Source organism: Pantherophis guttatus, chromosome 8, assembly GCF_059756535.1.
Source record: "Pantherophis guttatus breed Tessera chromosome 8, ASM5975653v1, whole genome shotgun sequence".
Taxonomy (NCBI): Eukaryota; Metazoa; Chordata; class Lepidosauria; order Squamata; family Colubridae; genus Pantherophis; species Pantherophis guttatus.
In genome coordinates this window covers 7,468,391-7,482,003 of record NC_142070.1, presented here as the reverse complement: position 1 = coordinate 7,482,003, position 13,613 = coordinate 7,468,391, and the positions used below count along the sequence as shown (strand labels likewise).

At 42.0% G+C, this 13,613-nt stretch overlaps 1 protein-coding gene across 7 annotated transcripts in view; it reads left to right on the top strand.

Annotated features, from left to right (window-relative positions):
• SLC4A4 (solute carrier family 4 member 4) overlaps nt 1-13,613 on the top strand; it is a 191,152-nt gene that overhangs the window by 62,249 nt on the left and 115,290 nt on the right. For all 7 annotated transcript variants that reach the window (XM_087875228.1, XM_034431263.3, XM_060687039.2 and 4 more), the window contains exon 3: nt 4,028-4,186. In XM_087875228.1, the coding sequence (XP_087731354.1) occupies nt 4,028-4,186 (159 nt within the window). The remainder of the gene's footprint in view (nt 1-4,027; nt 4,187-13,613) is intronic.

The window sequence follows — 13,613 nt, the reverse complement described above, 5'->3', positions numbered from 1 at the left end:
TCAGACTCCTGTGGGGCCATGCAGGGGTAACTTTGTAGGTTGTCTTGAGTCCTAGGCTTGGTTGAATCTTGCTGGGTGATGTAATGAAGGGGCTTTGGGCAATTCCTATTATGGCTTAATGGCTTTGTCCTGGTTTGGATCTTGAGTGAGGGCTAATCCTATCACCCTGGAGCTGAAGGTCTTTTGTCTTCCAGATAAACTGGCACCAAAATATCTGCTGGGATTGAGTTTCCTTAAGATTTCTATTTCTCATTTAGGGGAAATATTCTGCCTTTTTAATATTTCCTAGAATATTTCATTCTTCCAGGAGAGGGGTGCTAACTTTCTACATATTCTTGCCTAAAAGATATTTTAAAATATTTTAAATAAAGTACAATGTTAGAGGGGGAAAAAAAGGAAAACAGGATAAAAGTAGCAAAAGTTTGAACATTGGTTTAATGTTGAAAATTAACAGTAGTGGGTTGGTACATAAAATACAGCAAAGCCCCATGAGGTACTCACCACATTTGATAATAAGCCCCTACTTATATCCTGTTTGAGGTGCCTCTGAGCTTGGCTGTTTTCTTGCAACCCTGAGCTACAAATATTCTCCTTTATTATATCCTGTTTCTTAGCCTTATGACTTGCTGAGCTGAATGCCTATGAATGCCTATGAAAATATTAGCATCTGATAGCACAGAGAGATGATAAACGTGTTTTTAAGTTTATGGGAAATGCTTATTCAGATCAACATATCTCTAGTCTGCCATTCTCCACCCTAAACCTCTGAGAAAGGAGTGGGTAAAAACCAGGATTATTTAACCACATCAAAGGATTTCCACATTTACATTTCTTTTTTTAAAAAAAAGATTTTTATTTTGAACACATTAAAACAAAATATAAAGACACAACATTTATATACATATCACTTATTCCTTCAGCTATTTCAAAGTGATCCTTTCTTGCTATTTACATCTATTTACGCATATTTTAACTTTTGTCTTATTCAACAATTATTTTCTATCTTTCTTTATTTCGTCTACATTGCTCCTTGATCTTCAACATTTCCCCCCCTCTCTCCTTTATTCCTCTTTCTCATTTTTCCTATTTTCCAACCATTCATACCATCTACACCACACTTTGCAATATTCTGTATCCTCTTTCTCCCTGAGTTCTTTTGTTAATTTGTCCATCTCTGCGCATTCTAAAATTTTTCTAATTAAATCTTCTTCTGATGGTAGGTTTTCCTTCTTCCAATTTTGTGCATAGACTATGCGGGCTGCTGTCAGGATATGTAATATTAAATAATGTATTTCCTTGGTGTAGTTTTCTATGGAAATCCCTAGTAGAAACTGCTCAGGTTCTCCCTTTATTGAGTTCTGAATTATTTCCTCTATCCACTTTTTAACTTTAGCCCAAAATTTCTTTGCCACTGGGCAGGTCCACCAGAGGTGATAATATGTTCCATAGTTACTCTTACATTTCCAACATTTCGGTGAATTACTAGGAAACATTTTCGCTATTCTAGCTGGTGGAAAGTGCCATCTATGAAACATTTTCATCTGGTTTTTCTTGTATGCCGTTGATGTTGTCAATTTCATATTTGTTCTCCACATCTTTTCCCACTTCTCTAATTCTATTACGTGATTAAAATTCCTTGCCCATTTGATCATAGTATCTTTCACTATTTCCTCTTCCGTTTTATACCGCAATAAAAATTTATATATTTTGCTAATTAATTTTTGTTTACATTTCTATATGAAATTAAATTCATATTTAATTTGATTAAATTTAATTCCCATTAAATTCTTTCTCTCAATGACAACATGTGTTCCATGATTGTTGAATGGTCTACAAACCAAACTCGGACAGTGTGTTCTATTCATTTGAATAACATCTTGAGATGTTCTTCAAGAATTTTGAAATTAGAAAGACAGTGGGACTAACAGTGATAACTCTGGATCAAAGTCCCCTTCTTTCTCTAATGTTTAGGCATATCATTCATTGTCCATTGGTTTCATCAACCTGCTTAGAATAGAATAGAATAGAATAGAATAGAATAGAATAGAATAGAATAGAATAGAATAGAATAGAATTCTTTATTGACCAAGTGTGATTCGACACACAAGGAATTTGTCTTTGGTGCATATGCTCTCAGTGTACATAAAAAGAAAAGATACATTCGTCAAGAATCATAAGGTACAACACTTAATGATAGTCATAGGGTACAAATAAGCAATCAAATCATATTAGGAAACAATCAATATAAATCGTAAGGATACAAGCAACAAGTTACAGTCATACAGTCATAAGTGGGAGGAGATGGGTGATGGGAACGATGAGAAAATTAATAGTAAGAGTAGTGCAGATGTAGTGAATAGTTTGACAATGTTGAGGGAATGATTTGTTTAGCAGAGTGATGGCGTTCGGGAAAAAACTGTCCTTGTGTCTAGTTGTCCTGGTGTGCAGTGCTCTATAGCGTCGTTTTGAGGGTAGGAGTTGAAACAGTTTATGTCCAGGATGCGAGGGCTCTGTAGATATTTTCACAGCCCTCTTTTTGACTCGTGCAGTATACAGGTCCTCAATGGAAGGCAGGTTGGTAGCCATTGTTTTTTCTGCAGTTCTAATTATCCTCTGAAGTCTGGGTCTGTCTTGTTGGATTGCAGGACCAAACCAGACAGTTATGGAGGTGCAGATGACAGACTCAATAACTCCTCTGTAGAGCTGGATCAGCAGCTCCTTGGGCTTCCTGAATTGGCATACAGGTAGTTCTTGACTTATGATCACAATTGAACCCAACATTTCCATTCCTAAGAAAGGCAGTTAAGTATCGTCCCGTTTTATGACCCTTTTTTTGCCACAATTGTTAGGCAAACCTCTACAGTTGTTAAGTGAATCATGGGATCCTTAAATGAATCTGGCTTTCCCCCATTAACTTTACTTGTCAGAAGCCAGCTGGGAAAGTTACCAATGGTGATCACATGGCCCCAGGACAGTGCAACTGGCATATGTACATGCCAGTTGCCAAGGGCCTGAATTTTGATCATGTGACCGATGCAGCAGCAGTTGTAAATATGAAAACTGGTCATGTCACTTTTTAACGTGCCATTGTAACATCTAACAGTCACTAAATGAATGGTTGTAAGTCAAGGACTACCTGTATACCATTGTTATGTGGAGGCAAAGAAATCTTCCTAAACCCTGTTGAGTTATTGGAAAAATGCTGATTATTGTGTTGTCAATGAATATCAGATCTGGTTTTGCTGCTCATCTGTTATGCCGCGCGGGTGGTAATGGGAGCGACATGGCGTTCCCATGTAACACCTCTCCTGCGCGAGCTGCACTGGCTCCCGGTGGTCTTCCGGGTGCGCTTCAAGGTTTTGGTTACCACCTTTAAAGCGCTCCATGGCTTAGGACCCGGGTACTTGCGGGACCGCCTACTACCACCAATAGCCTCCCACCGGCCGGTACGCTCCCATAGAGAGGGGCTCCTCCGGGTGCCGTCAGCCAAACAATGCCGACTGGCGGCCCCCAGGGGGAGAGCCTTCTCTGTGGGGGCACCTACTATCTGGAACGAGCTCCCCCCAGAGATACGGAGGATCCCGGATCTGCGCACCTTCCGCCGCGCCTTAAAGACCTTACTATTTCACCAGGCCGGCCTAGCCTAATTTTCCCCCTCTTTTATAAAAGATTTTTAAAAATTTTTAAATATTTTTTAGTATTTATATATTCAATTTTAAATTGGTTTTAAAAGTTTGGGGTTTTAAATTTGTCGGGGCCAAAATTATTTAATTTGATTTTATTCTATTTTTTAAATTTTGTATTGTATGTGTTTTTATTGTTTGGCTGTGCACCGCCCTGAGTCCTTCGGGAGTAGGGCGGTATAGAAATCTAATAAATAATAATAATAATAATAATAATATTTGGCACCTACATGTTGTCAAAAAAATGACTTTTCCCCCTTTACTTATGCAGCGAAACTATGTTAATGTTATTTGATACAAACTGAAAATTGTTGAGGAATCTAAAATATCTTTATTTTTCACAGGTCACCATACGGTCTATATTGGGGTCCATGTACCTAAGAGTTATCGGAGAAGAAGGCACCACAGAAGGAGGCCGAAGGAAAGGAAAGAAAAGGAGAAAATCATTGAATCAGATGCGGAAAATATTGATGAGGGCGGCGGGCACATCCTCAAGCCACTGAGTGAGTAATGGACTTTTGCATTTTTCTTAGGAAAGGGAAACTGTCAGGAAATACGACTTCCAGCACTACGTGACACTAACATTCTTTGCAAGGAGAACGCAAGGATTCTACCTAAAACAGAGGCGTCCATCTTGGGCAGCTTTAAGACCCGTGGACTTCAACTCCCAGAATTCCCTAAGCAGCCATGTTCGCTAGGGAATTCTGGGAGTTGAAGTCCACAGGTCTTAAAGTGGCCAAAGATTGGACACTGACCACTAACATTTTTTGCAAGGAGAACACAAGTGTTCTACCTGTTCTAGGTAGTGGCAGATATTTCTCTCTCTGGGCACAAAGAGAAAATACCTGCTGCGAACTCCGTATTGGCGTCAGGAATGGCATCCGGCCAGTAAACATTCATCTCCATTCAGTTGTCCTGACTCCACCCCGATGCAAGGGATTACAAGGTCATTAAAAGAAAAAAAAAACACAAAAACACAAATGTTCTACCTAAAACAGAGGTGTACATCTTGGGCAACTTTAAGACCTGTGGACTTCAACTCCCAGAATTACCCAGCCAACTATGGGAGTTGAAGTCTGGAAGTCTTAATGTTGCCAAAGTTGTACACCCCTGAACTGAAATAAATGGGTGCAAGGAGATTTTACTGTATTCTCTCTTCAGGATGGATCGAAATACTTCGTTTTAACATCTCAAATTTTTAGACACTTTACTGTATAAAAGTTTCACAAAATTCAGCCAGGAAATACTGATTTCCAAATACTAAAAATCACTTCAGAGTTCGAACTTGGGGAATATTTTTTGTAGAAAGGGTTTCTACAACTCTTCTACAACTCTTCTAAAAGAGCCTTGATAGTACAGTGGTTTAATGCACCCTGTTATTAACACAGCTGCCTGCAATTTCTGCAGGTTCGAATCTTACCAGGCTCAAGGTTGACTCAGCCTTCCATCCTTTCTAAGGTAGGTTAAATGAGGACCCAGTTTGTGGGGGCAATAAGCTGACTTTGTATAAATATACAAAAGTATGAAGGCTATTGCTTAACGCATTGTAAGCCGCCCTGAGTCTCCGGAGAAGGGCGGCATATAAATCAAAATTAAAAAAAAAAAAAAAACTCTTCTAGTGAAGACAGCAATTAATAATAATAAAAAATCAAACCTCTTTTCCTGAAAATGTTCCATTTATTTTTTACCATGTACCTACCATACCAGATATTACATATTTTGTCACTACATATCCAGAGCAAATTTTGGGTTTAATGTACTTTTTAAAGGGATAAAAAAAGCATTATTCAAGGGGAAAAAAATGTATAAAAATGTCTAGGAAACAAAAAGTACATATTTCTTGTACTGTTGAGATTATAAAAATAGCAACAGAAATCAGTGTTATCCAGAGTGCTTTTCTATTGTCTTCTCATTCCCCTTCTGTCGCTGCTTCTAAGTAACATTATTAAGTCCATGCTAATGGATGGAAAATACTTGGCTAGAAAGTCAGTTTCCAAGACAAGGTAGCAATCTATGTTGAAATCTTGACCCTGACTAAACGTTTAATTAGACCAGCCAATAATGGGTACCAAATGCCCACTTTTCTATCCAGCATTTATTAATTTAGTAGCCGCTGAAAATAATCCAAGAACTCCTTTCACTGTTGGCATAGCTAATTCTTGATTTACAACCATTCATTTAACAACTTTACATAGTTGCAACGTCACTTTAAAAAAAGTGACTTACAACCAGTCCTCGCATTTACAACCGTTACAGCATCCCTATGGTCATGTGATCAAGATTTCAGTTCTTGGCAATTGACATGTATTTATGTGGTTGCAGTGTCTTAGGATCATGTGATGTGTGATTTTTCTAGTTGGCTTCTGACAAAGTCAGTGGCGAAGCTGGATTCGCTTAACAGCTGTATGTGTCAGGGTTCCGACGGATGCCCTCATTAAATCATGGGCCTTGAGCCAAGCTTCAAAAGAAATCCAGTTATTTATTAGGAGCTTCATGGTAAGTTCCCAAGTGAAGCCAGCTCTGACCCCACGTAATTTATGACCCAGGCTTGACCTTGTTTCACCCCTTCCCCCAGGGTGTGTCATCAGTGACATTTGCCAATGGAGCAATTTCCCGGGTTGTAGAGATCATTCCACTCCGGCCACTGTGGGTAACCCTGGGAGACAGCCTTGAGAGAGATATGTCTGGAATGTGCTTTTGTTTTTGGCTGCCATGCACTGTTTTCCCATCCCCCTTGTCTATGGCAACTTGAGAGCAGGTCAGGGATGCTTTGTGAGTTGACAGCATGATTCACTTAACAACTGCAGTGATTCATCCAATTGTGGTTGTAAGTCAAGAACTACCCATTTGGCTTCTAGGTCTTAACATGCAAATCAGAACGGAGATATCTAGTTGAAGGATGTAAGCTTCAGTTGACGTAATATTTGGGCATAACCCTCACCAGGATCTCTCGCTCAAATTTAGGCTGATTTCTGACTGCATGCTCCCTTTCCCTCTTTCCAGCTCCCTCTTCTTTGTCACCGAATTGAAAATAATAGTATTGTTGTCAAATCTGAGATCAAGGAACCAGATGAGAAATGTTCCCCTAAGCCTGTGATGGTGAACCTATGGCACATGTGCCAGAGGTGGCATGCAGCGCCCTCTCTGTGGGCATGCAAGTTGTCGCCCCAGCTCAGCTCCACCGCGCATGCGTGTGTGCCTCCCACTGGCCAGCTGGTCTTCAGGTCTCTGCTATGCATGCGTGAGGGGCGGGGCATATGCAGGGGCTGCATGCATGCGCGGGGGCGGGGCTCATGTGGGGGGCCACGTACACATGTATGGGGGGGTGGGGTGCATGTGTGGGGCCATGCATGGGGCAGGGCGCACATGCACGGGGATGGGCCCATGCAGGCGGGCCATGCACTCATTGCATTTTGGGGGTTCGCACGTGTGCTTTGGGCACTCGGTCCGGAAAAGGTTAGCCATCACTGCCTTAAGCTGAAGCTAGCCTCCATTAATAGCAATAGCTAAGATTGTACTTGCCACAACTGAGCCCCAATTTTCCGATGCTAAGTGCTCGCGCGCACACATACTCTTCTGCGCATGCGCAGAAGTGTTTTGATGACGTCAGGGTCAGTGGGCGGAGCCTCCCGCCGATTTTACTACCGGTTCTATAGAACCGGTGCGAACTGGGGGCAACCCACTACTACTGGTTAACCCTTAAATACATCTTGCTTTTGTGTGGATTAGTTAACAGGCTATCCTTTTTAATTGATAAATTTTCTCACTTTAACCACGGTTAGGACACAACTGTTTTTTTTTTTAAAAAAAAGATAACTAAATTAACCCCACTAACTATAGGCCCATTAATCTCTTGGATATATTTAGTAAGCTAAATTCTGGATGCTTTAAGTGGCAAATATTAGGATTGGAAGCTGCCCAAGAAATACATCGAAGGAGGAACAAAATGAATTTAGGGTTGAGCAATCTGCTGTTAGTTAGAATCCTGTGTTCTAATATCTGGTTGAAAAATGTTCCATCTAGCTTTGGATTCACTCTGTGTGGCCTTTGGTGATTGCCCAACCGTTCTTAGTTCGATTTCCAAAGAAACCCCATAGAGAGGCAGTTTCTCCTGCTCATATACAAACTACGAGCAAAGCTTCCACATCGCCATAAGATAAATAAATCAGTTAAGATAAGATAACTTTATTGTCATTTTTTTACTGTGAGGAACAAGGTTGATGCTATATGGAACAAAACTGTGACTGAATCTAGATGTTCTGCTTCGGGTACTACAAAGCCCACTCCCAGATGGTAACAAGGAAAACAGGCTGTGAAGAGGATGTGTAGTGTCCCACAATCCTGCTCAAACATCACTTATATCACGGGTGTCAAACTCACGTTGCTGTCATGTGACATATCGCGACATTCCCCCCCCCTTTGCGGAGCTGGGGTGGGCATGGCCTGCATGTGACGCATCTGGGCTGTGGGCCGCCAGTTTGTCACCCCTGGTTTATATGCTATGTAGTCCTCGACTTACAACTGGCCATTAAATTATAACGGACTTCCACAGGACTGTCCAGAATCTGGATTTAAAGTTCAGATGGCTGTTTCCTGCCTTCCCTCAGAAACAGGGGTGAAATCCAGCAGGTTCTGGAGAACCGGTAGTGGAAATTTTGAGTAGTTCGGAGAACCGGCAAATACCACCTCTGGCTGGCCCCAAAGTGGGGTGGGAATGGGGAATTTGCAGTATCCTTCCCCTAGAGTAGGGTGGGCATGGAGATTTTGCAGTATCCTTCCCCTGCCACACCCACCAAGCCACACCATGCCCACCAAGCCACGCCCACAGAACCAGTAGTAAAAAAAAATTGAATTTCACCACTGCTCAGAGATCAGGTGTCCCTAAGGTGCTTTTCCAAGAGGCAACTGGACTTCCTTGTTAAACTTTGAAGACGTCTTTCTTCAAAGAGAACCGAAGAAGCTTCTTGGATGAGAAGCGAAACGTCTTCAAAGAAAAAACAAAGTCCAGTTGCCTCTTGAAAAAAAAGCACCTTTGGGACCAACCAGGACCTGGATGACTGAGAATCTCCATAAAAACATAGTTGTTAATCCTCTGAATTTTGATCACAGGACTGTCGGATTGCTGCAATGGTTGTAAGTCCTAATAAGTCAGTTTTTCTAGTGCCATTGTAACTTCGAACAGTCATTAAATGGATGGTTGTAAATTGAGGATTACCTCTACATTTATGATAGCTCTCCTGGCAGACCTGAGGACTTGTGCACTTCAGAATGAAATGGCTTTTTATTTTTGGGGAACTCATAAGTCCAATAGAGAAATTGAGTGGTGATAAAAAAAGATGCTGAGACTCTAGAAAAAGTGCAGAGGAGAGCAACCAAGATGATGAGGGGACTGGAGGCTAAAACATACAAAGAAAAGTTGCAGGAACTGGGCCTGGCTAGTCTAGTGAAGAGAAGGACCAGGGGGGACGTGATAGCAGTCTTCCAATATTTGAGGGGCTGCCACAGAGAGGAGGAAGGGAGTCAAGCTATTTTTGAAGGCCAGACAAGGAATAATGGATGGAAACTGATCAAGGAGAGATTCAACCTAGAAATAAGGAGAAATTTTCTAACAGTGAGAACAATCAACCCATGGAACAGAAGTTGCCTTCGGAAGTTGGGGGAGCTTCATCACTGGAGGCTTTCAAGAAGAGACTGGACTGCCATCTGTCAGAAATGGTGTAGGGTCTCCTGCTTGGATGGTGGGTTGGACTAGGTGACCTGCAAGGTCCCTTCCAACTCTGTTAATCTGTTAAATCTGATTGATTATATGCCATCAAATTATATGCCACTGACTTAGATTCTCTCCATCATGATCTGTTCCAGTGGTTCATCCATTGCTGCATTAACTGTGTCTATCCACTTTGCTTCTGGTCATCCTCTTCTTCTCTTACCTTCCACCTTTCCCTGGTTCAGAGCCTTCTCCAACAACTGAAAGCTTTTTATATTGACTTGCCTTTTTGATTTTTTGATTCATTAATTTTATATCCCACTTCTTTTTTTCTGATTTTGTACATCATACATTTACTACTGTTTACTAGTCCTAGCAAAAGTCCACTAAGGGTGCCAGAAATAACAATGCATCAGTTTTAAACTTGATCAAGTAAACCAACTTTATATCCCTTTGACTTACTTATAACAAACTTCATATCTAGTCCATTCAAGAAATGTCATATAATTTGATTTCTTTTCATTTCTTTTTTTAACACTTTTAACAAGATTTATGCAAGCTTTAATCGACCTCTTTTGTAAATCCATAATAGAAGAATTATTGAGGTGATTCTGTTGGTTTAATATTTGTAATTGTTTTGATTTTTAAAAACATCAACTGATTTCTTTTGTATGTCCAATGAAACAGCTTTTTTCCATGTCATTCTTGTAGCCTGACATTTTTAGTCTCCATTCCAATGCCATTTCTGTCTTGTCAAATACAACCTGTTCCTCTTCTGCCATTTATTTACTTATTTATTGGTTCGATTTATATGCCACCCTTCTCCGGAGACTCAGGGCGGCTTACAATGTGTTAAGCAATAGCCTTCATACTTTTGTATATACCTGCTTAGTAGGGCTTTCGCACCCCACAAGCGGTGTTCTTTTTTATACAAAGTTCAGCTTATTGCCCCCACAATCCGGGTCCTCATTTTACCTATTTTGAAAGGATGGAAGGCTGAGTCAACCTTGAGCCTGATGAGATTTGTAATTGCAGGCAGCTGGTGCTACATAACAGCACTTTAGTCTGCTGCGCCACCAAGTCTCAATTTAATCCAAGTATCTTTTTGGACACAGCCTATTCATACTAGCAAACATCTTGACAGTGTTGATATTAACATCTGATTCCATTTTTCAAAAGTGTCCTTTAGTATTCCTAATATTTTAATATTTTGTGTCATTCTGTTGCTGATAATCTTGTTTATACATTCTTCCCCTTCAAGTAAAATCTTTAGTGCCCTCTAGTATCCAATTTTGAAGTTGTTTATCAGTTTTATTCTCAAAACAAATCGACTTTCCCACGGGAAGCTTTTCTTATAGTTAATTCCAAAGTCTTATTTCAGATTTATCTGGACCCTTAATCCGTTTAATGCTTTCTAAAATCAAAGTCTTAATTAGCGCTTTGCTGTTTATTTCATTTTTTTTTAAAAAAAAGTTCTTAAGCTTGTAGTTAACATTTTCTTTCTTTAAAGATGGAATGCTTTGTTTTCAGACTTTTTCTAAGTTTTCTAATACTGTAGCTGAAAAGCGGGGGAAGGTTTGTTCTCTGAGATTGTGGGTTGGTTTCCGAACGTTTCATTACCAAGCTAGGTAGCATCCTCAGCGGAGTTTAGGGGATGTCAGTGTCGGTGTTCTTTTGTGTATAATGGCTTCAGATGTGGGTGTGTCAAGTGAGGGTCTTGTGATGGATCAGGTGTGAGTCATCAGTGAGAGTCTTGGAATTGTGTTCTGACCTAGGCTTCCTGAGCCAGTAAAAAGCATACGATTAGTCCCAAAACCCCTCATTTTATTTCAACGGCTGTGAATTCTATTCATTCACAGCCTGTAATAAATAGTTTGTAAAGAGTCCGACAGAAGTCTGCCACAGTCCTTCGGGATAAGGCTGATAAGCACCCATCTTTATCTCCCTTGACACGCTGCCAAAGACCTAATTGGCAATTTGCTTTGCAAGGCTACACGGAGCACAGAGTCAAAACGGAGCTTCAGAATTTAAACCGACCAGAACAAACAAAGTTGCTTCCTGCAAAGGCTCATGTCCCTTTGGTCCACCTTTATGTCTTATGGGAGGGGCCAATCATCTCCAAGCCTTACTCCTGAATCGCCCCTTTTGTCTTACCTGTTCTTGCCTTCCGGCAGCTCTGCATATGTGCGCACTGGGAACAGGCTCCCCCTGTTCCTCTGCCTCACTGAGGTCCGACTCTGGAGGTTCCAGAGTCCACACATAACTCCCCGATGGCCCTGGCCCCATCTTTGCCTCCGATGCAGAGCCCTCGTCAGAGCCTTCCCCAGACTCCAGGACTGGCCCATGTTCCTCCCCAGCCTCCTCACTGTCTGACTCTGCTGCCAGCTCCGCAGGCTGCCAGCTGACCACAACAGATGGGTCTTGTGATGGGGTGGTTACATCAGGTGAGGGTCATTGGGAGGTGAACTGCTGGGGGGGAGGATTGCGTGGGTTGGTTGAGGATCGGTGCTCTGTGTGGTTGATTTGGAGGGGTTCATAGGCTGGTTGTAAGTCAATGTGTCTGTTGATGGAATTGCTTGTGAAGTGCCAGGCTTCAATGAACTCACGAGCCTCCATTACAGTCGTAAGTTGAAAACTAACTGTATCTGGAGTCAGACAGCGATGAGGCTGAGGAAGAATATGGGCCAGTCCTGGAGGCTGGGGAAGGCCCAGATGAGGGCTCTGCGTCGGAGGCAGAGATGAGGCCAGGGCCATCGGGGAATGAGCTGCGGACTCCAGAGCCTCCAGAGACTGATAGGAGTGAGGCAGAAGAACAGGAGGAGCCTATTCCTAATGCACGCATGAGAAGAGCTGCCAGCAGGCAAGAGCAGCTCAAGCAAAGAGGACGACTCGGGAGTAGGGCCAAGAGATGATTGGCCCCTCCCATAAGGCTTAAAACAGACCAGCAACGGCATTTGGGCTGTGCCGGAAAACAACGTTGGTAGCTTCGTCTTCTTCGTTGTCTACTTTTTTGTATCTGTGTATTTATTTTTGTATCTGTGACTTCTGAATGTTTGCAAGAAAGGCCTTTGGCAGTTTGCCTAATTGGGCCAAGGTCTGCGATAGGACTGAGGAATTTGTGTTGGGAGGAATTTGCTTTAATTTAGTTGAACGACGCTGGGAATGAAGTAATTCTCAGCTGTTCGAATAAAGTTTGCTTGTTTTTTCACGGACTGATTTTCCTACTACTTCCTTGGGCCTGGGTCACAACAGGTAGTGCATTCCAGGCAGGTGTTGACCACTCTGTTGCTGAAGTCATATTTAATGCAATCGAGTTTGGAGCGGTTTACCTTGAGTTTGTATCTATTGTTTGCCCGTGTATTATTGTGGTTGAAGCTGAAGAAGTCATTGACAGGTAGGACATTGTAGCTGACAATTTTATGTTCTAAGCTTAGATCAGACCGAAGGCGGCATAGTTCTAGGTTGTCCAGGCCCAAAATTTCAAATCTGGTGGCATAAGGTATTCTATTGTAAGAAGAGGAATGGAGGACTCTTCTGGTGAAATATCTCTGGACTCTCAATTGTATTAATGTCCGATATACAATTTAATTTAATTTAATTTCCAATTTATATACCGCCCTTCTCCCTGAGGACTCAGGGCGGTGTACAGCCAAGATAAAAAACATAGAATACAAATATTAAAACATTTAAAAATATATATAAATTTTGGCCCGAAAGTTAAAAAAAAATCATAAACTAATTAAAAGAATTTAAAAATTTCTTCTTAAGCCAACCCGGCTTGCTGGAAAAGATGGGTTTTCAGGGAACGACGGAAGGCATTGAGGTCATGGATTCTCCTTATCTCCGGGGGCAACTGATTCCAGAGGGTGGGAGCCCCCACAGAGAAGGCCCTCCCCCTGGGGGCCACCAGCCTACATTGTTTGGCTGATGGCACCCCAAGGAGGCCCTCTCTGTGGGAGTGCACAGGTCGATGGGAGGTTGTCGGTAGCAGCAGGCGGTCTCGCAGATAGCTAGGCCCTATGCCATGGAGCGCTTTAAAGGTGATAACCAACACCTTGAAGCGCACCCGGAAGACCACCGGGAGCCAGTGCAGCTCGCGCAGGAGCGGTGTTACATGGGAGCGCCATGTTGCTCCCATCACTACCCGCGCTGCTGCATTCTGGACCAGTTGGAGCCTCCGGTTGCTCTTCAAGGGGAGCCCCATGTAGAGAGCATTGCAGTAG